We start from the raw sequence: 25,515 nt of genomic DNA, 5'->3' as shown, positions 1-25,515 counted from the left end.
TTGGAATATTGAATACAAACAAGACAAACATAACAACAAACTGCTTAGTACATCAAATATTACAATATCCATCACTGCCTCTAAATGTTCTAAATCTTCTGCAAAAGTACCATCACCACAACAAACAACAATGCGCATATAACCCAGGAAATTTGAAAATTGTTACCACAATCTTTTGCACTCGATTTATGAACACTTGTGCATCTCGATATTATTTCATCCTCCTCCTCAACTTTATCCTGCACTACATCTTCGCAAGATGGATATTTGATAGGAATCCCAACGGGTTCCCACGTAGCTCGAATCGGGGCGCACCATTCGAAAAATTTACATCTTCGGATTTCGCAGTTATGATACAACCTACCTATTGACGGTTTTGTTGTTGATTCAACAATCTTCAGAGAAGACCTTTGCCCGCAATAACAAAACGGAGGTGTGGCGTAACGCAAATCCATATGCAGCTTCATATTTCTTCTCTTTGCAGCGGTGTTGGACGAAGAGGAAGACATGAGCTCGATTGACCCCTAATTTCGGTTTGTGAGAGGAAAGGAAATATAAACCCTAATTTCAGATTGTAAGAGGGAATATGCCCTCTTTACAAAGAAGTAAATACCAGAGGGGCAATAATGTCCTTTTGCATAAAAAACGTTCATAATTCGGATGAGTAGTCGCACAAATAGCGCGTGAACGACACAGGCGATCTGGAGGGGGGGAAACGACTTTGACTATAGATTACAGGGGGGTATGAGTCACTTTTTTTTTCACAGGGGGTTTTCTGTTCTTTAGGATTAACACAGGGGAGGTTGTTGCATTTAACTTTTGGGTCCATTAGATATACACCCCTCATATGGAAAATAAATAGGGATAGGTCCACCCCTAAAATTCTTTCTTTGAGATAACCCCCTAGAGAGGGAAAAGTACTATTGTGCCCTTATTTTACTATTTTCGCCCAACTGCATTCAGCATTTTTGCTACTGCATTTAGTATTTTTGTTTTTTTTTTAATTTTTTTTTTTAGCTTTTTTTTTTCTGATTTTTTTGCCCGAAAACTTCCCTGTTTCGAATATGACTATATATGACTATATAAGTTTTTTTTTTTTTTTTTTTTAGTTTTTTTAGCTTTTTTTTTTCTGATTTTTTGTTCCCGAAAACTTCACTGTTTCGAATATGACTACATATGATTATATAAGACTATAGTCATGTACTGTCTTTTTACCCAAAGTTATGGTCGACCGATTATATATATCGTTGATTTTATAAAAAAAAATTCATCTACATCTCCAACAAAATTCAAAATTTGAATAATGATATTATAAATCAATTCGCACCCAACAAAAAATTGAAAAAACGCAATCATCAACATCACTATACATCAGAATCACCACATAACTTATATATGACTATATATAACTACATGTGAATATATATGACTATATCTATATGACAATATGTGACTATATATGACTACATGTGACTAAATATAACTACATGTATATGACTACATGTGACTATATATGACTACATGTGACTATCTATAAAAGTATAGTCATATATAGTGAAATACACAGTCACATGCAAATGTTACTAAATGTTACTATATGTTACTATATATTACTACATGTGTCGAAACCCTATCAAACTTTTTGCCATCAGGGTCTAGCTCGTCAACTCGAAATATATCTTCAAAAAGTGTTTCCACCATAGTTACAGCACTGTGTCGAAACCTAAATCCAAAAACAAAACACGATAAGTCCTGGCCCATCAAATTACACATTTTAGATGGTGTAGAATTTCACATCGGTTAAAGTATTTTTCTGCGTTTATTATATTGCAAATCTGTAATGATTAACTACTGAAAATGGAAAATTTCATCCTGATCGTCTCAAATTGAATGGGAAATTCACAATGCTAGAAATAGTTTTTTAACATGCTATAAAAAAAGAATACTTCGGGGGTAACAAAAGCGTATTCGATTTCAGAAAATTGACAGTTAAAACCACAAGGCTTGTTTTAAAGCTGGATTAAGTATCACTGGCTAAACACATAATGTAACGTGTACAACACACACACACACACACACACACACACACACACACACACACACACACATATATATATACAGAGAGATGTCAATTGTGAAAGCAAAGTAGATGAGCAAAAAAACAGCAGCGAATGCAGAAAAGGTGGAGAGAGAAACAGAAAACCCAAACGAAACCCTAGATCAATCAATCCCCAAGTACATCACAAAAAAATAAGAATCTTAGCAAATAAATAAAAACAAATCAAATATACAGTCACATGCAAATGTTACTAAATGTTACTATATGTTACTATATATTACTACATGTGTTTACATGTGCTGGATCATTAAGACGTGGAATCAACGAATTCATACATCTATAATCTATCTAAATAAGATGATATATTGCTCTTAATCTTGGACTGGTTTCACAATACTAACAAAATCATGACTATTAGAGATAGTTCATACATCTATCAGGCCTTTTATACATGAATTCAATGGTGACAAATACTAGCACAAAAACATTGAGTGGATATCATCGGTTGGGGAAAATTCACACAAACTACATCATATCATTAACCATTAACCATTAACCATTAACCAGAGTAATTAAATCATGTCAAATCTATGTAAATTGTTAATCATAAGAAAATGATTTAGTAACTAAATTACTTAATCATCATTAATATTCAAACAAAGTTATAATCTATGTCATGGAGAGTTGATGAAATTCGTAACATAAAAGAAGTACTCACGTCAATTCCGATGATGACAGCACCTTCGGCAAGAAACAGAGTCATGTGACTCGTGAGATTAAACGGCGCTGTTTGGCAACTGCCCCGAGGAAAATTGAGCCGGCCGCCCCCTTTTTTCCCAGCTTCGAAATTGCCGACATCATCTTCTCAAACGCCGCCGTGTTGAGAGTCGACCCATCCCCCATCCCTCCAAAGTCAGTCAAGTTGAACGACAGAGACTTCAGATCTTGGCGGCGGCGGCGGTGGTGGCCGCGGCGACGGGAGATAGATCGGATCTGGCGAGATAGGGGGAGATGTAGAGAGAGAGAGAGAGAGAGGAGAGATAGATAGATAGAGAGAGAGAGGGGGGGAGAGTTGGTGGGTCTGAGATGGTGGGTCTGAGATGGTGGTTGCGACACGTGAGGGAAGAGAAAGAGAAGATTAGGTGATAGGATATTTATTGAATTGAAATTAAAGGGTAAAATGGGTATTTTAAATTGTTCAGGGGGGTCTCACAAATTAAGATTAGAATTTGGGTTTTTGACTAAGGAAGAAAAAAACATTGGACCTCCTTATATATATTTTCAAAACTAGGGGGGTATCACTCATTTACCCTTTTTTTTTTTTTTTGCATAATGTATATCCGTATGGGTAAACGACGGTCATCCCAGAGGTGACATCAAATTACGAAAAACTCCATCTTTCCTTTTTTGTTTGGGTAAAAATAACTGGAAGTTCCAACCAATAAGAATTCTAATGAACCTAAAAAAACGATAAGAGCCCAGCAAAAATTACTTAATTTTTGAGCTCCCATTATAAGTTCTATCCATATATGTTGTGATCGCAAACTCATACTTGATCCGATCGCATTTATTGGAATTGAGAGAATATCCCAATAATTTTGACTCAACTTTTTTTTCTTTTTTTTTTTCGGAAGGCACTCTCATCACCTAGCTCTACTTTGATGTGAACTAGCACTAGTGTGATGGCAACCTTTAGGAAGAATTCATCAAACTGGTTAGATTTAAAATAATAACATATTTGTTCTTCAACTATGAATTTGTTTTTACATGTTCATCCTTGAGGTATCAAATTTAATAGAATTGTAAAATTATATGAAATATGACCCAGTTTGTCTTTATTTTATTTCATTCGAACCCCACATTTTGAAATAAGATATCATAATATATATTTATTGGTTTGTAAAATTAAATTGTGCTAGATCAAATATATATATATATGTGCGTCACTATCAACATATATAACTTGTTCATATCCTCTTTCTAATTGCAATTTTTTATATTATTAATTATTAAATGAAGTGCTGTGTTTGGGCTCCATATTTATGCCAAAGGACTTTACTTCTTCCAAAGAAAATAAGAGAGAATAAAATATCTAAGGAGCATGAGTGGTTGTTAAAAGCAAAACATAAAACCTCCTCGTAAAAGGACAACACTATTTTATTTACAAAGATTAAGGCTATGTTTGACAGAATTAAGCACTGAATGCTGAATGCTGAATACACATCTGAACAGTTAAGAACAATATCTGAATGCTGAATGCTGAACAAATAAGTTTATTTGATAACATAACATCTTTAATATTTGAATAATGTAATTTTCCAATTTTATCCCTGTAAACAAATTTATTATATAGATAAATTATTAGTACTATCTATTTTTTTTTAATAAAACGAGGACCAATAGTAGACAATAATATGGGATACATCATATATATTCTTCAATATAAAATAATTCAAGTAAAATCAAATTTTTTTAAGTTAAAAACTATAAGCTGCTCTTGTAATATATCGATCTCTTATATCATTCTTCACTATCACTATGTGAATTTGTGTATATACCACTATCACTGTGCGAAAGAACGAAAGGAAATGAGACACAATTATATATAGTTTGACCCCGTTTGGTTGCAAGATAAGATTAGCCAAGATAAGATTAAATAATCTAATAAAACCCAATTATTTTATTAGAGCTTCAAACGTCCAACAAAAAAAACTCATTAAACGACAAAATATGCCAAGATAAGGCAAGATAAACCATGATTATATAATTTTGGCGGGTCGACCCGGCAATTTATTGAGGTTACCAAACATCAAATTATGTCCAACTATTTAGTTAATCATGGCTTATCTTGGTAACCAAACGGGGCATTTATATCTTGTTCATAATTGTTTAGGTTTTACATATTTTTTTCTCACAAGATTAATATTGTTTGATAGAGATAAATTTGATAGTAATAAAAGAATTTAATGTTTTCTAGATTCATTTATTAATAAAGAAGTAAGAGACAAATGATATTGGAGTTCTCAAAAATTTTAATTGGATAAAATTGTCCAAAACCCATTGAGAGCCATCGCTGGTTCATTAAGTGTGATATTCCACACTTAATCGGTCAGCATAAAATGGTGCGATTCAGAGATGTTAATCAAACGCACTAAATAGTATTTTGCTGACCGAATAAGTGATTATGCACATTCAGCGCTCATTAAGCACTAAACAAACACTAAACAAACACAGCCTAACACTCATGTGGTTAAAAGATTTTGTAAGTGACCCGTGCTCGTAATATCAATAGATAATTCTCTTGTGGTTGATAAATATAGTTTCTGTTAATTTTTCCGTCAAATTTAATTGTCTGTGTCAAACTTTGAGATGGGTTCATTTGCAAAATTTAAAAGAAAAATGTAAGCACAAGAGAATCATCTGAATAGAGTATCTTGACATTTGACACTTACATTTAATTTTGACGGAAAAATAACATAAACTACCCCTATTAACCACAAAGGACGGTTACGTGCTAATATTAAGAGTACAATGGTCTCATCTGCAAAATTTTGTAACACAATGGTCTCATCTCCAAAATTTTGTAACCAGATTTTCAAATGCTATTTACCCTAAAAAAGAAAAAAACCCTATCCTAACTAGGAAACTATGACCAAATAAAAGAAATTAATTTGAACAAGAAAATCTCAAGAATCTATATAATGTAGGTTACAACAAAAAACAATTTGCTCAAAAAAAAAAAACAAGAATATAATTAACTAAGAAAATAAGGTTAATTACGAACACACCTGAGGTATGGTTAAATTATGGAAACCCCCCTTATGTTTGGGTGATTACAGTCACCCCTCAACTATGTATTATGTTACGAAAAGACCCCTCTAGAGGTAAATTTAGGGATGTTAAATCGGTAAAACCAAACCGAAATTTCGGTACGCCAACATTTCATACCGTTTACCGAACTGAATATACGATTCGGTTCGATAAATAACTTAATTGCATAAATTTTATTGAAAATTATTTAAGAAGGGAGTGGCTGTAATTACCCAAACAAAATGGGTTTTTTTCGTATTTTATCTATACTTTAGGAGGTGGCCGTAATTTGCCAAAGAAATTAATTTGAATAAGAAAATCTTAAGAATCTACCTAATGTAGGAAACAACAAAAAACAATTTGCTCAAAAAATAAATTAAAAAAAGATAACAAGAATATAATTAAATAAGATAAATTATATTCACCCCTTCCATCCTTTTCCTATGGCTGCGACAGAGTTCTTAACTAAATCTCCCATTGGGTTTTTGACCAATACTTTTCTTGACTTTTCAATTTTGTACTTCTCTATATATTTTTATTTATTGAAGAAGCCGACACTTTCCTTTATAGTTTGTTCATACTTGATTATTAATATATTATTACTGCAAACGAATTTATCTGCAGACCTTTTTCCTTAAACTGCCCGAACAAGGGAACAAAAAAAACACACACACACACACACACTATTTTTCCCATTTGTCAATTATTTTCCACATTTATGAGTTGAAGAAAGAAGTGAACAAGAATCGTTTGTCCTTCCCCTTCTTTAAAGATTGGATTTTTAGGGCAACCCTTGAGTTTTCTTGATCTTTCTTTAAAACCCCATGATCATTCTTGCAAGAAACTGAATTAAAATTTAAGAAAAAAAATTGGGGCTTTTCTTTTTTTTTTTTGGGCCCATCAAATATATTTCTTTAGTGAGTATAAATAATCAGATGGGTAGAAGGAAGAATAAATTATTTGATATGAATGAGGCAGTGAAATTATTTTACAAATTGTTGGAGGAGCAGCCTCTGATTTTATTAGTGATTCCATTGTTGGTTGTTCTTTGGGCTGTTGAGAAGTGGTTTTTCTCTCTCTCTAATTGGGTTCTTCTTGCTCTTGCTGTGTGGGCTACAATTCAGGTACTACTTCTTCCAAATTTATTTAATTTATTTTTTTGGTAATTTTTTGGTGTGGTTTTTAGTGCAGATCATAGGTAATAAGCATGTAGTTCTTGCTAAAATTAAAAAAAGAAAAAAAATTAGAAAATTTCACTTTTTTTCGTAATTTTTTGATGTGATTCTTTGTGGTGATCATAGGTTTTTTTCGAATACGAATGTCATCCGTAAATATATAATCTTTTATGTCTTGATTATTGAAAAAAAGATACATCTTTTAGCATTTTGATCCACAATTGATGTTAAATTTATGTTTCACTACTTCTTGTTGGTAATGAATTTGAGAATTCTTCATCGAAATCTTTGTAGTAATGGAAATACCGAGGTTATAAATGTGGTTTATGTGTAAGAAATGTCATTGTAAAAATACGCAAAATATTGAATTAAAATGAGCATAAATGTGAATTGTTTGCCTTTTTTTAGTACTTGAACTTTGATTTGCGGTTGAGAAAACGTGGGGCGTATTCTAATTATGTTTTGGATTTAGGACTCAGTTGCTTAGAAGCTGTGTAAAAATAATTTGTGGTAAGGATTTTTTTTTTTTTTTTTTTTTGTGATTTTAGTGCTGTTCTCAAGATTTTGTCTACTTGAAGTATGATGTAAGATTGACAGTGGGAAAATATTTAATTATTTTTTCACATTTAGGACAAAACTTTTTTCTTGGAAGATAAACTTCTACTTCTTGTAAGAACCGTGTATATGTTCTCAAGATTTGGTACAAATCCTATGTCTATAGACAAGAGAATGGAACCAACATCTCGTAGGAATGTATGTTTCGTCAATTATTTTCTTTATTTGAGGGAGAGCCCAATTTCAATTGCTCGAATTTTATGGTTTTGCTGTTCAAAAGATTCCCTTTTTCTGCTCTGGCTTTTGATAAGGAGTGATAGATTTCGATTTTTTTTTGGTATTTGATGTTATATGCATTATCGATAAAATTATCGAAAGACTCAAACTTGGTACGAGTGTCGTATCCCTCGTTGCGAAATGGTGCATTTTGAAGAGGAAGTTCAAAATTACACCTGAAAAAAATGTGATAAAATATCATAAATTAATCTGTCGCGGAGGAAATTTCGACTGAGCATTAATGTATTTCAATTTAGTGAATCGGAAGTGGGAAATTGAATTGGTGACAATAATGCAGGAATATTCTCTCGAATATCTTGTAATTCTATTTACATGTTGTATACTAGACTGACCGTAACATACTGACTTGTACTTTTGTCTCTTTGAAGTACGGAAGTTATCAGAGACGAAATATTGTCGAAGACTTGAATAAGAAATGGATGCAAATGACACTACAGACTTCGGTAACTATCTCTTTCATTTTATTTTTTTAGATTGCGTGTATGCCTATATTTGCAAATAGTTTCTTGTAATTATATATATATATATATATATATATATATATATATATATATATATATATATATATATATATATATATATATATATATATATATATATATATATATTTATATTTTAATTCTGTTTGAAAAAAAAATGATCTTTATATATATGTACGCAGCCAACGACACCTTTAGAGCATTGTGAATGGTTGAACAAGCTATTACTTGAAATTTGGTTGAACTTTATCAACCCGAAGCTTTCATTACGGTTTGCATCTATTGTTGAGGTAACTATTCTTTTTCTTTTGATACTTATTATTACAAAAATTATATTGCTTATACAATACTTACTCGCATTCTTTTGCAGAGACGCTTGAAGAATCGAAAATCAAGACTAATTGTAAGCCCGTTTCTCCATTTTTTTTATTTAATCAACAAATTATCTACACCATAAACTGCTAAAACACCGATATAATATTGAAAAAAAAAATCGATAATTAACTAATATTACTTTACTACAGGAAAAAATCGAGTTACAAGAATTTTCACTTGGTTCACGTCCTCCTTTATTTGGACTGCACGGAGCTCGTTGGGCTACTTCGGGTGGTCAGGTTTGATATACCTACTCCGTTTATTTTATTTTATTTTTTATTTTTTATTTTTATTTTTATTTATTTAATTATTTTAGGACAAAAGTATAACAGACATTTAATTTGCAGCGAATAATGCGATTGGGTTTCGATTGGGACACGGATGATGTAAATATAATGCTGTCTGCAAAGTTGGCTATGCCTTTAATGGGAACTGCTCGAATCGTTGTAAACAGCATCCACGTCAAGGGTGATGTACGTATGCAGTACATCATTATTATTTTATTAATTGGTTTTAATTTGTCCTCTAATTAAAAAAAACAAAGTAATTAATTTATTTGCACGATGCAAACAGCTTCTTTTGATGCCGATATTAGACGGGAAAGCGATAGTGTATTCGTTTGTATCGACTCCCGAAGTGAGAATCGGTGTCGCTTTCGGAAGTGGTGGAAGCCAATCTCTACCTGCAACTGAGCTGCCAGGTGTTTCTTCGTGGCTGGTACGAATTAATAATATGCCACTTATTTTATATTGCGAAAGAAATATTTTAATCGGAATTTTTAGACTATTTTGTTGCCGTGAAATTAAATCGAGGTCAAATACATCAAAGGGTACTTCGCGTTTTGGGAATTAGGATTAGGCTTCGTAGATTATATAATCGAGCTTTCTGTCAAATGTTTGAGGTTTAGGGTTGAAGCCCGTGATTAGAAACGGGCCTGGATTTTCATGAAGTATATATTTTGGGGTGGAAATCGTACGGATCGGATCGGAATTAACACTTATGAAAAGAAAAAAAGATCTAATTTTTTTCGGAGGTGAAGAATTAATTCCAATTTCGTTCCGAAAACATCAGAAAAAATTAGAAATCGAAATTTTGGAAATTGGAATGAAAAAACTTTGTTCCAAAATCGGAAAGTTTTGGATCGGAATTGGCGGAAATTATAATAGTATTGATATTATAAGGGTAATTTTCGGAAATAAATTGGTATTTTTGAAAATATTTTCTGAAATTAAAATCCGGAAATCGAAATCTAATATGAATTCCAATTTCGGTTAAAGAAAATCTGAAAATCGAAAATCGGAACTTTCGGAATTAACACTTTTGAAAAACACAATCTAATTTTTTTCGGAGGTAAAGAATTAATTCCAATTTCGTTCCAAATACATCAGAAAAAATTAGGAATCGGAATTTTGGAAATTGGAATGAAACTTTGTTCCAAAATCGGAAAGTTTTGGATCGGAGTTGGCGGAAATTATAATAGTATTGATATTATAAGTGTAATTTTCGGAAATAAATTGATATTTTTTAAAATATTTTCGGAAATTAAAATCCGACCGGAAATCGAAATCTAATATGTATTCCAATTTCAGTTAAAGAAAATCTGAAAATCGAAAATCGGAATTCAAAATGAAAAATGTTGTTCCAAAATCTGTAATATTCGAATTGGAGTCGGCTGAAATCAGAAATTTCGTTTCAATTTGCCGTATTATTTGTAACCCTCACCAATTCCCTTTTCTTTTCTTTTTTCATTTTTTTCCGTTTAATTGACACAGGTGAAAATTGCGACGGACACATTGAATAAAAGAATGGTCGAGCCTCGAAGACAGTGTCTAGCTTTGCCACCTCAAGATTTCCACAAGCAAGCCGTAGGCGGTGTATTATACGTCACAGTTCTCTCAGCTAACAAACTCTCTCGTTGTAATTCGAAGGGCACTGCCTCGACAAAACAAACAAACTCTTCGATAGATACTCATACGGAAAACCGAGCTGAAAGCAAAGAGCTTCAGACATTTCTCGAGATTGAGATCGAAGAACTTACGAGGAGAACTGATATTAGGGCAGGATCTTGTCCTAAGTGGGACACGACATTCAATCTCATTCTGCACGATAATGCGGGAATCGTTAAATTTAATCTTTATGAAAGAACCCCTGGAAACGTAAAATATGATTATCTTACGAGCTGTGAAATTAAGGTATTTTTTTTTATCTACTCTAAGTTATATGTCATTAAAGAAATAATTAGTTCTTGATCTTATGTTGCTTATAGTTTTATTTGGAGCACTTCACGAAAACGTTTTCCATATCAATGCAGATGAGATATGTTTCGGATGATTCAACCGTATTTTGGGCCGTTGGATCTGATTCCTCCGTGATTGCCAAGCATGCCGAATCTTGCGGAAAAGAAATCGAAATGACAGTTCCGTTTGAGGGATTTAATTTAGGAGAGGTATTTTAATATTTTCTCATCGCCCCTCACTTGTCGATAGTTATCTAGTAAGGCCTCGTCTGGAAATAATGACAGCACTTTGATAGATAGTATAATCAAGATATATCAAATGTTTGGAGTTTAGACTTGAAGCCCGTGATAAAAAAAAGGGGCTTGTAATTTAGTAAAGTATATGCGTTATATTTAGTGTATAATTAGCGTATAAATGGAAATTTTGTTAATATTTAATCTCGTTCAAAAAAACTACTTTGCAGTTGACAGTTAGGCTTGTGCTTAAAGAGTGGCAATTTGCCGATGGCTCACATAGCTCGACTAGTTTAAGCAGTAGCTCTCGTCGTTCACTAAGTGGGCATGGGCCCACGAATCATTTTTCGAAAACCGGAAGAAAAATATGCATTACTGTAGTAGAGGGCAAAGACCTTCTTGTCAAGGACAAAATCGGAAAATCCGACCCTTATGTTAAACTGCAATACGGCAAGGTAAAAAAGCGTGCTTCATAATTGCTTTTTTTTTTTTTTTTTTTTAATAATTCTTCATTCTTTATCGAAACTTAATAGATTTATTATTTTATTTTATTTTATTCTTTTGCAGTCGATCAAAAGAACAAAACATGTCCCACATTCTTCGAATCCAGCTTTCCATCAAAAGTTTGAATTTGATGAAATAGGAGGCGGTGAATATTTGAAGATAAAATGCTATACTGAAGAAACATTCGGCGACGAGAGTATCGGTAGCGCACGGGTGAATTTGGAAGGGCTTCTAGAAGGTTCCGTTAGAGATGTCTGTATTCCCCTCGAAAAAGTCAACTCTGGAGAGTTGAGGCTTCAGATCGAAGCAGTCAAAGTTGACGACAGTGAAAGTTCAAAGGTAATATATTCATTTTTATTTTCATTCAAATTAATTCAGAGTAATTAATTTTATTTTATTTTCATGGTATTATTTTTAGGGTTCGTCACATGCAAATGGTTGGATTGAATTGGTTCTAATCGAAGCAAGGGATCTTATTGCTGCCGATTTACGAGGAACGAGCGATCCCTTTGTGAGGGTGCAATATGGGCATTTGAAGAGAACTACTAAGGTTAGTTTTCGTAACCGACTCGTATTTTCAAGACAATTGGTATTTGATCCTTAAATTTATCGAAGAGGAAAATTTGACAAATCTTTAAATTCTATGTTTATGACAAATCTTTAAAATCCTAATATCCCTTTTACGATTACGAAAATCTTGAAATAAATACTATAATCGGCAATATTCTAAGGGCTCGTTTGGTTGGGTGGGGAGATTAGCCATGATTAATTAAATAATTAGACTTTGTTTGATATTTGGTAAATCCAATAATTTTCCGGGTCGAACCGGAAATATTATTTTATTATGGCAATATCTTGTCCGATCCAATAATACAACTGGGTTTTCATTAGATTATTTAATCTTATCTTGATTAATCTTATTTTATAAACCAAACGTGACCTAAGAGAGAAATAAATAAAATATCATCGTCTTTTTTTTGTTCTTCGACGTGTCTTTGCAGGTTATGTACAAAACGCTGCACCCAAAATGGTTTCAAACATTGGAATTTCCAGATGACGGAAGTACCCTCACATTGCACGTAAAAGATCATAATACTTTATTGCCAACTTCAAACATAGGAACGTGCGTGGTCGAATATCATATGTTGCCGCCCAATCAAATGGCCGACAAATGGATACCTCTCCAAGGGGTAAAACGGGGAGATATTCACGTTCAAATTACAAGAAAAATCCCGGAATTGGAGAAGAAACCTAGCGTAGGTTCCGATTCTTCCCCAACTAAAGTTCACCGTCAAATTTCCGACCAGGTATATATATGATCGGATCTTGATTTTTAAAATAAGGAAAATGAAACACGAAACGAATATAAAATCAAAAAATTACGTATATTTTCACTTTGCCACTACCTAGCATTTTACCCTCGAACAAAACGAGAGAAGTGTTCAAAATAGAGTTTTGCTATTTTTAGAATATGGGTTTATTGCATATAGCACCCTTGTATTTACTCTAATTGTAAAAAGACTCCCCGTAATAAATATTAGCAACGTTCCCCTATGAATTAATTTTTATTAGCAAACTACCCCATATAAACGCATTATTTAGGGGGTTGTGCGCTAAAAAAAAATCATCATATGGATTATTTTGCTAATATTTGTAACACGAGGATTTTTTTAGCAGTTCAATATAATACAGGGGTACTAAATACAATAAACTCGTTAGAATATTGAACTATTACTCAAAATCCCGGCTCCGCCACCGACTATTTACCTAGCATTTTTTTCATTGTTTTTTATTCACTAAAACGCGACTAACAAAAGTTCGATTTATTTTCTTGGATTTGAACAAACAGATTAAGGAAATGATGACGAAGCTTCGATCTCAAATCGACGAAGACGATCTTGAAGGCGTATCGAAGTCGGTGAGTGATCTCGAAACTCTACACGAGAGTCAAGAGGAATATATGGTCCAACTCGAGACCGAACAAATGCTGCTAATAAGCAAAATAGATGAGCTTGGACAGGAAATATTTAATTCTTCTTCGTCACCTGATCTTTTCTTAAATAGAACTGTTACACTTCCTTGAATATTAATTAATTAAATAATTAATTAATTAATTAATATTGTATCATATAATGTGTGCTGAAGGGGAAATTGTGCAGAGTGTATCTGGTTCCTTTAATTTAATCTGGTTTTCTGGTAACTTATTTTTCAGCTATTTCTCTCTCTTTTTTTTTAATGTTTTTTTTGGTATTTTTTTATATACAAATAAATACAAATTATTATCAAGTGCAGAAATCACAACACGTGATACACATCACCCCCTGTAAATTTATGATTTTCGCATTTTACCCCCTCAAGAAATTTAAAAGTGAATATCCCATTTAAAATGTTATTCTTGTTCCACATTAACTGGATTATTCATTGGAATTGAGTATTTTTGTTGCACGTTGCTCCTTTAAATGTTATTTTTGTTACACATTGTTCCTTAACAACATTACATTTTTACACGTTGCCCCTTTAAAATGTTATTTTTCTTGCACAATTCCCTCTAAAATTTGGCTTTCGTGGCAAAGTGCAACCAAAATAATTTTTCGAATGGGGAGTATCCATTTTTTGATTTTTTAGGAGGAAAGTGTAAAATTGGAAAATTTATAGTGGGCAAAGTGCATTTTGTCATAATTTAAATAAAAAGAAATAGGGTAAATTACACCTACAGCCCTGAGGTATGCTAAAATAATTATAATTACCATATGGTATTGGTAATTACAATCACCCCTGAAATATTGTTAAAAACTCTAACGGGGTAATGCATTGGATACGTTATTCCGATAGAGTTCTAACGGATTATTACTTTTAGTAAGTGGCGGAGACAACATTTCTTAAATCATCCATAGCTCTATGTTTTCTCCACCACTTCCTAAAACTAATAATCCATTAGAAATTCTATCAAAATAACGTATCCAATGCATTATTTTATTAGAGTTTCTAACTATGTTTCAAGGTTTCAAGGGGATGAGTGTTTACCGATACCACATGAACCTTAACGTTATTTTAGCACACCCCAGGGGTGTGGATGTAATTTACCCTAAAAAATATGATAGAAACATGATTGCAACTTGCATACACTTCAAAATATGCGAGTCAATAAAACACATTTGGTTTCTATGTTTAACAAATTTAATACTTCTAGTATTTTCCGTTATAAATAACGGAATCAAGCGTGTGTATGTCACTGCTTTAACTGACGGAATGACGGTAAATTGAGGGTTATGACCAAATATATTAAATTATTGAAACATGAAAGACCAAATATATTTTTTGTGAATATAAAAGAGGGATCAAATGTGATTTTCTAGATAAAAGAGATTTGTTTTTTATAATTGAATTTATAAGGGAAATTATAAGAAAATTATTGGCTAAAAAACAATGAAGAAATATAATACGACTAACTAACTTATATTCTACCATTCAACATCCAAAAAATTCCATTCAATAGCTTTAAAAGGGGAAAAACAAATGAATAAATTTGTAATATAAAAGGATTTTTAAAGGCTAATTTTTCGTGTTCATTATTATTTATAATATATGATGCATATTTAGTATACAAATTTAAACTCAGAAAACGAAAACAAAAATTGGATCATCGGTTTAAATACGTCGTCACCTCATTAAACAGCAGATTTTTTCGTTGGAGCCCACAGCATTACAAGAGAGAATCCCATTAACGACATTATTACGGTCTGCAAAGTTAGAACTAGATTATTATCGGAAAAATAACGGAGAGAAAAATAAAAGTCGGAATCTTTTACGTAGAAGATTATTTCATAATGTGTAAAAAAAACAAAAAAAACAGATTATATTTGTTCGACTTACAGAAATAGCAGGAGCAATGCTGACAAGTGGATCTTGGAAAAACCTATTCGCAAGTGCAAGTGCTAGAAGACTGCTCTGCATGCCTGTTGTAACAACGACACGTAAATATTCATCCTTTGGTTCACTTCACATATCGATTTTTTTTTTTTTTTTTGAAATCATACGTTCAATCGTTTTAACTCGAGCGGGTTGATATAAACCCAACCCTTACGAGCCCGATTAAGGGTCTGGGTCAACAACCCGTTGACCGGTTTACGGGTTCATTGACCAGTGGACCCTAGGTGAAGTACTACCTCCGTTTCTTTTTAAATGTCGTTTAACTTTTGATGGACACCAATTAAGAAAGTTATTAAATAGCGGAAAAAGTTCTTATTTGACAAAATTTACCCATTTGTGGCTTTTCGTCTTCTCTTTATCAATTTATTTCTGTCACTAATACAAGGGTAAAGTTGGAAGAAAAGAAAATGCCCTACGATAAAATTCTTAAGCGACACTTAATATGGAAAAAACTTATGGCTAAAGAAACACTTAAAGGGAAACAAGGAAATAGCAATAACCTGTCTCGTAGGATAGTGTTCTTTGCAAAGCTTTGACGTCTGGCGAATCACGAAAAACGAGACCCGTGAGAGAAAATCCGGCGATAAATGCTGACAAATGAAACGCAATCACCACCACCAGCACTGAAATTCCGGACGCTGACATCAGCGACCCCACATTGATAGCGAGTGGCGCTCCAACACAAAGAGCCGTCACAAAAACCGAAAGCAGAGGCAGAATCACCCGAATCGCATCACATATTTTCGGAAAAAATCTGCATTTAGTTTCGCAAGTCAAAACGATGTTCAAAACACTTTTCTTACAAGCGACTAAACATAATCACACACACACACACACATATATATTATATATTATATATGTATCTATGGAAAAATATATTTTTCGTCCCTCAAGTTTACCTCGATTACACATTTGGTCCCCGTGTTCCCAAAAAAAGATTTAGTCCCTCATATTTCAACAATTTAACACCTTTGGGCATTTCCGTCAATTTACCGTTAGTCCGTCAGTTAAGACAGTGATGGCCACTTTCTTGATTCCGTTAGTACTAATGAAAAAATTGACGGAGAGGACCAAAAGTGTTATAATTTTCAAACACGAGGGACTAAATCTGTTTTTTGTTTGAACAACTTAAAGGACGAAACGAGTATTTTTTCCGTATAAAATATACGTAAAAGTAAAATACGTACCTATTTAAAAATAATCCAGTTGCAATCGGAGTGACAACAATTTGCAGAATATTCGAAACCATTCCCTTCACATCAACGGGGAGTCTTTTGCCTATAAGCAGTAAGGACAAAAACGGGGTGACGAAAACGGCAGTAGCTGTCGATAGCGACGTCATCACAATGCTGAGTGGGGCCATCTGCGGGTCCGTCAGAAAAGTGGCATAATTCGACAGCTGGGCACCACTAACACAAGACGTTAACATAATCCCAGCAGCTGACAATTAGCACAAGTTATAAGCCCTTTTAAAATCGACTCTCGGTGAAATTAATTAATTTACTATATATATATATATATTTTTTTTTTACTTTTTTACCTAAGGGAGTCGGGAGACCGAAAATAGTCATTGAAATTGTGCCGAAAATAAAACCGAGAAGCGGCTTCACAACAAATTGACCGACGTAGCCGGCAAAAATAGCGGATGGTCTATTGAATGCTTCGAGAAAATCTTTTTCGCTCGAATTGACACCGACTGCAAACATCAAAAAGCCTAACGCTGGAGCGTAATATCTGAATATTACGAAATATATATTTTAAGAAAATAAAAATAAAAAATTTATATCTCACGTTAATCGTATGTAACAACGAACCTGTTAGTGAACCAAGTGAACGAAGGAGGGTAAATAAGCGCCAAAACTGTACTTGCTATAACCACTTGAGGTAGAAAAGAATTCGCCCCCTTCAAAATGTTTGTAAACGAGACCTCCTCTTTAATCTGAATCAAATTAACGAAAAACCGTACTTAATTGTCGTTAACGTAATTAACTTAGTCGAGTTAAACATTTTTAGTGTTTTTACTTCTTCATGTGGCAGAATCAACCGATAATGACTCATTTACTCAAATAAAATGTTCGATGAATTTTTTTCGACATTCTTTTCTATCGAAAGTAGCTGCTAAAATGTTTATGACATCAAAATTACGTTCTTTAATACATTTCGTAGCACCCCAAATTGAGTTTTTTTTTTGTTATTTCGTATTCCATAAGCACCAAATATGCGATCAAAGTACATAGTGACTTTTTTCAGCAACAAAAAATGGATCTTTCCTATTCTTCAATATTCGCATTTCTTCAATTCGATTAGGTCAAATTTGTTTATATACATAGGATCCGAAAAATAGTTGGCTACTAAAATTGCCAAAAAAAAAAACGATCGACTTTTTTAAGGCCAAAAAAAATGGTCCAATGCGAACACAACTAACTACAAAGGAAATGAAATCGATCGAATACTTGTGCAGGGTACAATATTAAACACGACTCGTTTAAGCCCAAACTTTGCTATGAAGACAAAAACTAAAACTAATGAGATCGCATTCGATCTCTAAACCATAATCGACAACAATGATGTGAAAAATGTAGCAAAGATCAAGAAAATACAAGAAATAAAAAAAAAAAAGATACCTTTGGAGATTCCGTTCCATGAATAGGATAATCCGGCGGTAAATTATCGGGCGCACACTTGCCGATACATAATAATCGAGAAAATCCACCTGCATTTTACTCCATTTAAGTATGCCGAAAAAAATAAATTAACCAAGAATAACTACACTGCACTTATACATAATAAATACATTGAAATGATAGATAACAACAAACCAAATATCAGCAATTTCAACAAACATTTAAACTCCATTATATTTATTTATTTTATTATTACTATTTTTTTTTTGCATTTAATTGAATTAAATAAAAGAAAAAGGCGCAAAAACTCACCGGAGCCCAAATGAAACGGCGAGCACGACAGACGCAACCCTGCATTAGAGGAGGAATTCAATCAATTAAAAATCGAATCTTTTTTTTTTTTATAGAGTAAAGCTATTAAAAAATAATAATAAAAAAGATTACCAGAAAAATGGGAGCGTTTCTGCGCGGAAGAAGCGGCGGCAACTTCGGTGCAGCCTTTGACCCGGAGATAATCCGGCCGGAGGAAAGATTGCCGGCCATGGAAGTGGTGGTGGTGGTGGTGCAGAAGCTTGCCGTTGGCAATCATTTTTTTATTATTTTCCCAAGTGTTTTTTTTTTCCTCAGAAACTGAGTCAATTTGTAATCTCAATCTGTAGTAGTTATAGTACTGTGTAGTGTGTGTTTGTGTGAGTTTATGGTTAATAATTAAATCCATTTAATTTTTTTTTAATAAATTAAATCAATTTAATTGATAGTAGTTGAAATTGCATAAAACTCTGACACCAGCAGACCTTTTAGTTAGTAGGTGTACTAAATAAACACTAATTACTTTTCCCAAATCATATAATAGAATATATAGATCTTGCAAAGGGCTCGTTTGGTTGATGGTCAAATTACAAAAATACCCCTCATGTTTGATTAATTACAACTATTCCCATCAATTATAAATTTTCTTACACGTCCATCTTTATGGTGTCAAATTCAACATAATTTTCTAGATTTCATGGAATGTTCTCTAGTTTGTACTTGTTATGTGCAAGTATGCAGTTTCTGATGCACCACGATCTGAAATATACAAGCCAAAAAACACATCTTATGATCATCTTGTTTCGAAATGTGGAACTCGAATGGGATAAAACGGGTACAAAATTGAGAATACTTCATGTAATCTAAAAGATTCCACTAAATTTGACACTGCAAGAGTGAACGTGTAAGAAAATTTATAGTCGAATGGGTGTGGTTATAATTACTCAAACATGGGGGGATTTTCGTAATTTGGTTGTAATATATCTTTAACTAAATAATTGGATTTTATTTGATGTTTAGTATCCTCAACAATTTGTCGGGTCAACCTCCTAATATTATATTATTATGACTTATTTTACTTTATTTTGCCTTTTAGGTATTTTTGTTGGACGATTCTGAAATCCGATAAAATAATTAGATTTTCATAAGATTATTTAATTTTATCTTAGGTAATCTTATATTGACAACTAAATATGGCCTAATATAAAATTGTTTTTATATTATAAATTTTTCGAAAGTTTACTACTTAGAGGTTTCAAAAGGGCGTTACCAATTTTCAACCAATTTCAGAAGTTTACTGCTAATTTTCTGAAGTTTGTTATCAATTCCAACCATTTTTTTTTTAGAAGTTTATTGCCAATTTTTCAGTCGATTTTCGGGTGTACACTTTCATCTTTAGTTGAAATACTATTCGCATTCTAAGTAGTTAAAATATCAAGTTTCATTGATTAATTGTCAATTTTCCATAAGTTTTCTATTATATTTTGTTAAAATAAACAATTTAGATAAGTTTGATCCATTGCCAAAATCCACACTATTTGATGAATATATATTAATAAATTCACTACTAATTTCCATAAGTTTACTATCATATTTTGTTAATGATGGATTGTTTCTAATAATTATTTCATGGATCAATTGTAAAAGGCTTTCATAATCTGATGCTGGAGAAAGTGAGTTCAGCAAGAATACAGTTTTCATCACTCAAGTTTGCATCAATTTCCATAATAGCTTGCAAACCATACGAGAGATGCAAAATAGAATAGGCTAATCATTCGTCTAAATTACTTTATATAATGAAGTTTAAAAGCTTCATGTAAAAATAAAAGCAAGAAAGATATGGAACAAGTCTAAACTATTTGACTTTTGTAGGAGAAAAGTACACGAAATTATATTGTATTATTGTTAATTAAATTCTATATATAGATCAAAAGTCCAACAAAATAGAAATATGTTACTAATATTCTAAATATTAAATATATAAGCTTCGGGTTGCTCTAACATAACATAAAGAATCTTCTCAAAATAATTATATTAAAAAAAAAAAACACAACAAAAAATTGAACCTTAAACGTAAAGAAAAATGACAAGTGCTCGTAAATTTGGTAAGTCGAATATTCTGACGAACTCAAGCTCGGGTTTATTTCTAAACGTTTAAATTCGTAATTTTCTTACTAATTTTTAAAATAACTTATAAAATAATAAATAATTAAACTCAAACTCGTGTGTGTATGTTCTGCTTTTTCTTTAGTCTCCAAACGTTAGCTATAAGTTAAAACTAAAAAGCAATTTAATTATTTTTCCTTTTTTTTTTTTTTTTTGAATAAATTAATTTTCCAATTTTAGTATTTTAAAGTGTTGTAAAAGGGTGGTCACCGCCACGGTGACGGTAGCAGCCGTCACGCACACCCAATTCAATGATTACTTTATATCTCAAAAGCTTCATTCCGGAGCGTGGCGGTGAAGTCACGACGTGTGCCCCTCCGTTTACGCCACGTGTCCCACCAGACTCGACCTGCTTCTTTACTGTGCTACAGCCCATATACGACGCCGTATTAAAAATATGGAAAATAAACAAAAGGTTAAATTACACTCACACCCCTTAGATATGCTAAAATAACTTTAAGGTCCCTATGGGTATCTATAATTACAATCAACCGCTGAAACATTGTTGGGTGAGTCATGTCACCCACTAGCTCTACGTGGTCTATATCAATTCCTGAAACTAATAATTCGTTAGGAATCTAACAAAATAACTGATCCAATGCATTATCTCATTAGGCGTTGTTTGGTTGTCAAGATAGAAATTAGTCAAGATAAAATTAAATAATCTAATGAAACCGAATTATATTATTAGCCAATAAAAAATTCCCAAAACGCAAGATAATCCATAATAATATAATATGTATGGATCGACCTGTGAAGTTATTAGGTATACCAAATATCAAACAAAATTCAATTATTTAGTTAATTATGACTAATATTCCCAACCAAACGAGTCCTTAGAGTTTATAACTCTGTTTCAGGGTAATTATAATTACCTATTCCACATGGACATTAAAGGTAAATTAGCATAGATCAGGGGTGTAAGAGTAAAATACCCTAAACAAAATATCAAATTTAAGGTAATTATTATTTATAAATTGATTAAATTATGAATTTGGAATAACTTTTTAATTTAAAGTAAAAGCCTTTCTCTCTCCTCTCTCTCTTTCTCTCTCTTCATCAATCAATTCAATTCAATTGTGTTCTCCAAATCTACAATCGTATACCTAAAATCTATACGTATACAAATACACAAATACGTATAGTTCCTCTGTCTTCTTCCCTCTGGTTCTCTTTCAGTCCACGTTTCTCTCTCTTCCGTTGCGCCACATTCTCTCTCAACCTTTATATACATATATATATATACTCAATGATTGGCAGATTATAGCATATGGATACGGAGACAAGTGGGGAATAGTACATAAACGGTCATATTTTTGGCAAATTATTATTATTGCAAAAAAAAACTGAAACCCCTCAAATCAGGATTTTTTAGGGGTTCAGTTTTTAGGTTTTTTCTTCTTTGTCGAGTGATTATTGATCGGAGAAATTGGGGGTTTTTGATTTAGTGTGATGTTATTGATGATCCAGAATGCTGCCGACGAGGATCTTAGGATGGGGGTAGATTACGTGAAATTGGAGGAGGGTGGGGCCTGCTGTGCGGCGGAAACGCCGTCGACGTCGGGTTGTTGCGGCGGCGGCGGCGGCGGTGGCGGTGGATGGTGGTGGTTTTTGTGGTGGTGGGCGAAGCTGGTGCTGGTGGTGTTATTTGTTGGCGTGTTGGGTGTGGTTTTCTTCAAGTGGGTCGGACCCTTTTTCATGGACAAGGTCAATTTTTTTTTTTATTCTAATTCATCAACTTTTTTTCCTTGTAATTTTTTTTTCCGGATTTTGTCTATATAGATATACATTAATCTGTGTGTTTTACCTGCTACTCCTGTAATGGTGATCGATTAATTCTGATTTTTCGTTAGTTACTGCGAATTTTACTATTTGATTTCGGCTTATTTCAAAGTTTTTATGCAACTGGTGCTGAGTGTCTGATCGATGAAATCATCACTTTAGTCGTATGTTTTGATTAAGCATGTGTGTGTGTGTGTATGTGAACTGGAGACAATTATGGTGCAGTCTTCCTTTTGTCGGTGTTGCTCTAGAATTAATCATCGAGAATGTTTAGTTTCGATAATGCACTTGACATGTGATTGTTAAAGCCACCGTAAACATAGAGCTGCTTCTATCCGATCACTCGTTACCACTTCTCTTATCTGACATTCCGAACGAATATCTTAATAGTTACATTTGCGGCCACTACACGTACTCTTCCTTGGCGTGCAAAAACTTATGCATATAAGACCAATTTTTTTTATTCTTGAAAATAGTATTCACTTGTATCATCTCTTGATTAAATCTTCTTTCTAATTGAATGTGTCGTGTACTTAATAATACTTCTTGCAGGAAATCATTCCGATAATAATTTGGGAGAGGAAAACTTTCAGCACGGTTATCCTAGGACTAATAGTGGTTGGTTCTCTGACAATATTTCCATCCTTTCTACTACCTTCCACACCTTCAATGTGGATAGCTGGGATGACTTTCGGTTACGGTTACGGGTTTCTGCTGATTATCGGAGGAATGGCTATTGGTGTCTCTATTCCATATTTCATCGGTTCACTTTTCTACCATAGAATCCACGTATGAGCTTTTTGTTATCCGTATTTGTTTCGATTTTTTTATTTTATTTTTTGTGCTGTCGTTGGTTTCTATGCTCAATGGTACATTTGTTGTATTTCTTTCTTGAGTGTAGGTGTGGTTAGAAAGGTATCCGAAGAGAGCTTCTATCGTCAAACTAGCGGGCGAAGGAAGCTGTTTTAATCAGTTTCGAGCTGTTGCTTTGATTAGGATTTCTCCTTTCCCGTATGTCATATATAACTACTGTGCTGTGGCTACTGATGTGAAGTACGTACCATACTTGTTGGGGACGCTCGTTGGAATTGTGCCGGAAGTATTCGTTGCACTTTACACGTGAGAACCCTTTCTCACTCTCACTCTCAATATATATATATATATATATATATATATATATATATATATATATATATATATATATATATATATATGTGTGTGTGTGTGTGTTTGTGTGTGTGTGTGTGTGTGTGTGTGAGTGAAAATTGAATTCGTTGTGATTTATTGGTTGTGTTTCTTTAACTGCAGTGGCATACTAATTATATATATATATATAATTTTATATATATGTATATGTATATATATGTGTGTGTGTGTGTGTGTGTGTGTGTGTGTGTGTGTGAAATTGAATTCGTTGTGATTTATCGGTTGTGTTTGTTTAACTGCAGTGGCATACTAATTAAAACTTTAGCTAATGCTTCGCACGAGGGGCGGTCCCTCTCAGCTCCACAGATTGTTTTGAATGCAATTGGATTCAGCATTACAGTGATTGTAACAATTTTAATCACACTATACGCGAAACGGCGAATTAAGGAACTACAGATGCAAGAAGAGCTATTGCTGCAGTGAAACTCTCTCGTATTTGAATACCTATAATTACAACCACCGCACAAGCTGAGCTTATAAAATATACACGATGATTGAAGAATTTGGATCACTTGTGTGCATTAATTTAATTCCTTGGTCACTTATCTGTTGAAGAATTGTCGTCTTACATCTTCTCGCTTTGTGGGGGGAAAACGGAAACGGAGTTAAGGACAGAACAGAGCTCTGATGAAACTGACTCGATATAATAGTTCATTTCGTTGATCGAAGAAAAAGTGAGGCCCTTTGTTTTAACTCGTTTCTTGATTTTATTAGTTCTTTCTTATTCTTACATATGTTTCTCTAGTTAGTTAAAATCTTCTTTGATGCAAGATTAACCTACTCTGATGTTATTATACACATGTTTATGATATACTTGGAGCTATGTATATAGGTTTTAAATAATAAATATGTTACCAATTTATTCCTTCACACACCCACACAGGTGTGTGTTTTATTTGTGATAAATGGTAAATGCTATATATAATCATCAATAACTTTTTCAAGTTGGTGTGTTTGGGATGTAGACCAAACATAGGGGTGGAACGTTGCAACAGAATTTTCAATTTCCGCTCGTCTTGATCAAAAAAATTCGACTCTGGAACAATTTTTTCATTTTGATATCCGGTGTTTTTGATTTATTTTGGATTACAATTGGAATTATATAAAAAATATTTGGAATTTCTGATCCAATTTAATTTTCAAAATTAATTTCAAAAATTCTGATTTATTTTCTTAAAATATCCCAATTATGTATTATATATATATATATATATATATATGTTTGTGTATGTATGTGTGTGTATATATATAATACTTTATTTATGTTAGTTAGTGTAAAATAAATTAAATATTTAATCATAGTTTTACGAAGATTTAAGCCTTTCCTTTGCTATTTTTCACGGAACTGATTAGTTTCTTCCCTAGTTTTTGACTCAATCATTTCGAGTGTTCAATTTTATGTTATTTGAAAATAGGTGTCTTGTTTGTTCAAAAAAAAAAAAAAAATAGGTGTCCAGTGTAATTTGAAATCATTAACTGATTAAAGTTGTTCTTAAACTACTAGAGTTTACAATACTAGTAATTTTAATTTTATAATTTTATGAAAGTGAGTTCTTGTTTGTGAAAATTTATGAAGGTTTCCAAAAGAAAATGTTAAAATTACGAGATTTCTAAAATTTCCAAATTTCCAAATCTTTCATAACATTTGGAATTGGAATGAATTTCTAGATTCTTGAAATGTAAAATGACAACTTGGCAGATACCTAAATTTTTTTTTCTAATTCAAAACAAATACCTAAATCATTACTTAGATAAGACGTACGTATGTTTCGTA

The 25,515-nt window shown here is 32.7% G+C and overlaps 3 protein-coding genes and 1 long non-coding RNA gene across 5 annotated transcripts; 2 read left to right on the top strand and 2 right to left on the bottom strand.

Annotated features, from left to right (window-relative positions):
• Nucleotides 1-1,278: 1,278 nt before the first annotated feature.
• LOC148772652 (uncharacterized) lies at nucleotides 1,279-3,177 on the bottom strand. The gene is made up of 2 exons (XR_016031340.1): nucleotides 2,778-3,177; nucleotides 1,279-1,723 (listed from the first exon to the last, which is right to left on the bottom strand). It is a non-coding gene; the product is annotated as an uncharacterized LOC148772652 (long non-coding RNA).
• Nucleotides 3,178-6,312: 3,135 nt separating this feature from the next.
• Nucleotides 6,313-13,924, top strand: ATSYTF (C2 domain-containing protein). The gene is made up of 14 exons (XM_012980059.2): nucleotides 6,313-6,993; nucleotides 8,265-8,339; nucleotides 8,558-8,665; nucleotides 8,746-8,778; nucleotides 8,900-8,989; nucleotides 9,098-9,223; nucleotides 9,324-9,467; nucleotides 10,523-10,942; nucleotides 11,062-11,196; nucleotides 11,451-11,675; nucleotides 11,788-12,063; nucleotides 12,143-12,274; nucleotides 12,726-13,031; nucleotides 13,574-13,924. The coding sequence occupies exons 1-14, from the start codon at nucleotides 6,805-6,807 to the stop codon at nucleotides 13,805-13,807; spliced, it is 2,493 nt and encodes an 830-aa protein (XP_012835513.2). The 5' UTR covers nucleotides 6,313-6,804; the 3' UTR covers nucleotides 13,808-13,924.
• A 1,317-nt stretch (nucleotides 13,925-15,241) lies between these two features.
• Nucleotides 15,242-18,970, bottom strand: BAT5 (bile acid transporter 5). The gene is made up of 9 exons (XM_012980064.2): nucleotides 18,723-18,970; nucleotides 18,591-18,629; nucleotides 18,279-18,367; nucleotides 17,469-17,593; nucleotides 17,195-17,388; nucleotides 16,842-17,094; nucleotides 16,155-16,408; nucleotides 15,598-15,680; nucleotides 15,242-15,464 (listed from the first exon to the last, which is right to left on the bottom strand). The coding sequence occupies exons 1-9, from the start codon at nucleotides 18,865-18,867 to the stop codon at nucleotides 15,393-15,395; spliced, it is 1,254 nt and encodes a 417-aa protein (XP_012835518.2). The 5' UTR covers nucleotides 18,868-18,970; the 3' UTR covers nucleotides 15,242-15,392.
• Nucleotides 18,971-21,749: 2,779 nt separating this feature from the next.
• On the top strand, nucleotides 21,750-24,603 carry LOC105956225 (uncharacterized). 2 transcript variants are annotated; one of them, XM_012980070.2, is made up of 5 exons: nucleotides 21,750-22,060; nucleotides 22,224-22,460; nucleotides 23,088-23,324; nucleotides 23,437-23,654; nucleotides 23,984-24,603. In XM_012980070.2, exons 2-5 carry the CDS (start codon nucleotides 22,248-22,250, stop codon nucleotides 24,162-24,164), a joined length of 849 nt encoding a protein of 282 aa, XP_012835524.2. In that variant the 5' UTR covers nucleotides 21,750-22,060; nucleotides 22,224-22,247; the 3' UTR covers nucleotides 24,165-24,603. The 2 variants fall into 2 exon arrangements, with proteins under 2 accessions (XP_012835524.2, XP_012835523.2); XM_012980069.2 differs by having other exon boundaries at nucleotides 21,768-22,460.
• Nucleotides 24,604-25,515: the final 912 nt, after the last annotated feature.

Source organism: Erythranthe guttata, chromosome 1, assembly GCF_056151865.1.
Source record: "Erythranthe guttata isolate IM_541 chromosome 1, IM_541, whole genome shotgun sequence".
In the NCBI taxonomy this organism is placed as follows: Eukaryota; Viridiplantae; Streptophyta; class Magnoliopsida; order Lamiales; family Phrymaceae; genus Erythranthe; species Erythranthe guttata.
This window is presented reverse-complemented; position numbering and strand designations above follow the sequence as displayed.

Excerpts from the sequence above, each read along its gene's own strand:
- LOC105956225 (XM_012980069.2), top strand. The coding sequence starts at position 22,206 with ATGTTATTGATGATCCAGAATGCTGCCGACGAGGATCTTAGGATGGGG. Across the intron at positions 22,461-23,087 it reads GACCCTTTTTCATGGACAAG|GAAATCATTCCGATAATAAT; the intron begins GTCAATTTTTTT and ends TACTTCTTGCAG. Across the intron at positions 23,655-23,983 it reads GTATTCGTTGCACTTTACAC|TGGCATACTAATTAAAACTT; the intron begins GTGAGAACCCTT and ends GTTTAACTGCAG.
- BAT5 (XM_012980064.2), bottom strand. The coding sequence starts at position 18,867 with ATGATTGCCAACGGCAAGCTTCTGCACCACCACCACCACCACTTCCAT. Across the intron at positions 17,594-18,278 it reads ATGGAACGGAATCTCCAAAG|ATTAAAGAGGAGGTCTCGTT; the intron begins GTATCTTTTTTT and ends AATTTGATTCAG. Across the intron at positions 15,681-16,154 it reads AACACTATCCTACGAGACAG|GCATGCAGAGCAGTCTTCTA; the intron begins GTTATTGCTATT and ends TTGTTACAACAG.
- ATSYTF (XM_012980059.2), top strand. The coding sequence starts at position 6,805 with ATGGGTAGAAGGAAGAATAAATTATTTGATATGAATGAGGCAGTGAAA. Across the intron at positions 12,064-12,142 it reads ACGACAGTGAAAGTTCAAAG|GGTTCGTCACATGCAAATGG; the intron begins GTAATATATTCA and ends TATTATTTTTAG. Across the intron at positions 13,032-13,573 it reads ACCGTCAAATTTCCGACCAG|ATTAAGGAAATGATGACGAA; the intron begins GTATATATATGA and ends TTGAACAAACAG.